Below are 3,060 nucleotides of genomic sequence, written 5' to 3'. Positions count from 1 at the left end.
TCATTTTAAGCTTAAAATAAATAATATCTGTAATTAATATTAGCAATGGAGAGGAGTTGGGAACCCACACATATAACGTATACCTGAATAATTAAAATATAAAATCTTCAACAAAATCAACAATATCAAATTATTAGTTCAAGTTTAAGAGGGCAAAAACTTTGCGTGTACTATGCGGCCATCATATAATACGACATAGTTGCTTATAGAAAAATGTGTGTTCTATATAGACAAATCCGTCATACAAATACGACCGTTGCATATATATTAGAAGTCAACATGGCTCTTACATTTCTGATCTACAATCGCTTGACTAGTAATATTAAAAGTTACCGTGCAATTCATCTCTACAACAACTCTTTTCTTAATAATCAACTTCACCTTACCCGGAGCTACCGTATTACTATCCATAGTAAACAAACCCGACCCAAGATCACGACTCAAATTCGGAGCACTCAAAAGCTTACCAGTAACAAGCTCCACGGTAATATTCATACTTATACTCTTTTGGGCCCGGGCTAGACCCGGAGGCCCATACGCCTGGCCCACCATAATACCTCCGTAAAAAATGGTGGAGGTGGTGTTATGGAATGCAAATGCACCCAGGTTCGGGTTCTTGACCGATGTTTCGACGAACATTGTAATGTTTGACCCGGGTGCAAGACTCAACCCGGTAGCATTACCCGAACCCAATCGGATCTTGTTTATGGTCATAATAGGATTCTTGACCTTGAAAACGGTAAAAATAAGGATTATAACTATTAGTATGATTAAAGTAAGTAACGCACCTAGGAAAAATAGTAACCAGCAACAACGTCGAGTCGAGTTTGGTTTCGGGTTTTTAGGTGATGGTGGTTGTGCTTGATCATTGGCCATCACCATGGGTAAATAATTTGGTTATTATTATTTTATGAAAAGTGTTTGGAAATAAATGAGTTAAAGAGCTATATTACATAGTTTTATGTATGGCGCAAAAAATAGATAATATGATGATGAAAAATGTGGTTGAGGTTATATATATATATATACATATAGATAAATTATTATTTAGGTGATGTTGACTTTTTTGAGATTAGGAAGATTAGAAAAAAAATTATTTTTGTATGGTAGGATATGAGGTAGTGAGGAAACGATAATTTTTGTATAAAACCGTTTTATACTGTAAAACCAATTACGAGTAATATTTTATCTAAATAACTCTATGAAAAAAAGTTCAACCAACCACCACTTTTCTATAATAAGAGAGAAATAGGAATATACCATACATTGAATGTATTATCTCGGAGTCTCGAACCTTATTTGTTTAGAGCTTATGTATATTTTTTTCGAGTATTATCTCAAATTTCATTTGTTTTTAAATTTAGTATGCATATTTTTTTGAGTTTTTTTTTAAAGTGTATAAGTTTCATTTTAATTTTTTGATGTCAAATGTTTTTGAGTTATATATTGTAATTTTTTGAACTTAATGTTTAAGTTAATGAACTCAGAAATTTTATAGTAAAAAATCATAATTTTAAAACAAAACTCAAAAACTTTATTATAATGCTCAAAAACTACATAATTAGTGATAGTACATCGGATGTATAATCCACCTAGTAATAATAAGAGTATCAAGGCCGGTCTTTGTTATATGGAATTAGAAAGTAGTTAGGGCATTATTTGAATTTTTTGGGAAATAGGTGTTAATTAGCAAAACAATTAGGAAACAATTAGGGAGTTGGGGTTCCTATGAAACTATTTTGCCCAATGGTGTCCACGTCATCAGTTTTTATTTTTTTTCCAGTTAACTTAGCGGCTTATTTTTTTTTATTTTTTTTTTTTTATTTTTAGTTTTTTTTTTTTTGGAAAAAAAAGTGAATAGTGAAGCTGTTGCGCGAATGCGTGAATATTCCGTGTTGAGCCTCTGCTATATCTGTGTCCACAATCTATAATAGTACGATATTTTTCGCTTTGGGCCAAGCCCTCACGGATTTACTCTTGGGCTCCTTCCCAAAAAGGACTTATAAAGATAAGCTATCGTCTTTATTCTACCGATGTGGGACATGGGTTTGCACACTAACAATCTTCCCCTCAAATCAAGGACCATCATCTTAACTTGAACCTTGACTTCTATGGAGAACTCCCACACTTCTACAGCCCCAACTTCTAGACACCCGAAACATCACAAGTCTTGATAACCGCCCCTTAGCCGACACACCATGCTACCACAAGCCATGTCTTGCAACACATGTCACCCGGGGGTCAAGTGAGTACACCCCCACATGCTCCTGAGCCTCCATGTCATGTGCCCTTCTTGGGAATTTGCTACACATGCATATCGAACATCCTCTGCATCCAATATATCCTGGACCGGGTCCGCCACTTCAGAAGTTCTAGAACAAAAACGGTCTCTGGCATATCCAACCTGGAAAGGACCCATCAGACCTGTGGCACCCAATCTGATAAGGTTCCACCTAATCAACAGTTCTAGTACACAAATGGTCTTTTTCCCAAAAGACCTATGACGCCTTTTATCCATTTAATAACCTTGGACCGGGCTTGCTCAAGGACTCACCCCAAGCAAGGAGTTCCATGCCTTACAGTGTACAACTTCAAGTCTTGGGCCTGCTGATGCATCCTCGTGTTTAGCCCAAGTCGAACCTTGGGCTCTGATACCACTTGTTGTGCGGAAGCGTGAATACCTTGTGTTGGGCCTCTGTTATATCTGTGTCCATAGTCCATAATAGTACGATATTGTCCGCTTTGGGCCCAGCCCTCGCTGAGTATTCTTGGGCTCCTTTCCAAAAGGCTTCGTACTGTTATATTTTGTAGACACTTATGAAGATGAGCTTTCATCTTTATTCTACCGATGTGGGACATGGGTTTGCACCCTAACAGAAGCCGCTAAGAAACCTAGCGGCTTCACTATTCACTTTTTTTTTTCAAAAACCGTCACCTTCAAACACTGATGGCATCCTATTCTAGAAATGAACAATCACCGCTTAGCGGCTTCCCTATTTCTCTATTTTTCATAAACTTATGGCATCTATTATATGAAAAATGACAAGGAGACAAAGCCGC

General features: G+C 36.8%; 1 protein-coding gene across 1 annotated transcript; it reads right to left on the bottom strand.

Moving 5' to 3' along the window:
- Positions 1 to 229: 229 nt before the first annotated feature.
- On the bottom strand, positions 230 to 973 carry LOC141594216 (late embryogenesis abundant protein At1g64065). Its single transcript, XM_074414365.1, has one exon. The coding sequence runs from the start codon at positions 880 to 882 to the stop codon at positions 268 to 270; it is 615 nt and encodes a 204-aa protein (XP_074270466.1). The 5' UTR covers positions 883 to 973; the 3' UTR covers positions 230 to 267.
- Positions 974 to 3,060: the final 2,087 nt, after the last annotated feature.

The sequence above is a fragment of the Silene latifolia genome, chromosome 8 (genome assembly GCF_048544455.1).
Source record: "Silene latifolia isolate original U9 population chromosome 8, ASM4854445v1, whole genome shotgun sequence".
NCBI lineage: Eukaryota > Viridiplantae > Streptophyta > Magnoliopsida > Caryophyllales > Caryophyllaceae > Silene > Silene latifolia.
Note: the sequence above shows the minus strand (reverse complement) of the source record. Positions and strands in the feature narration are given on the sequence as shown.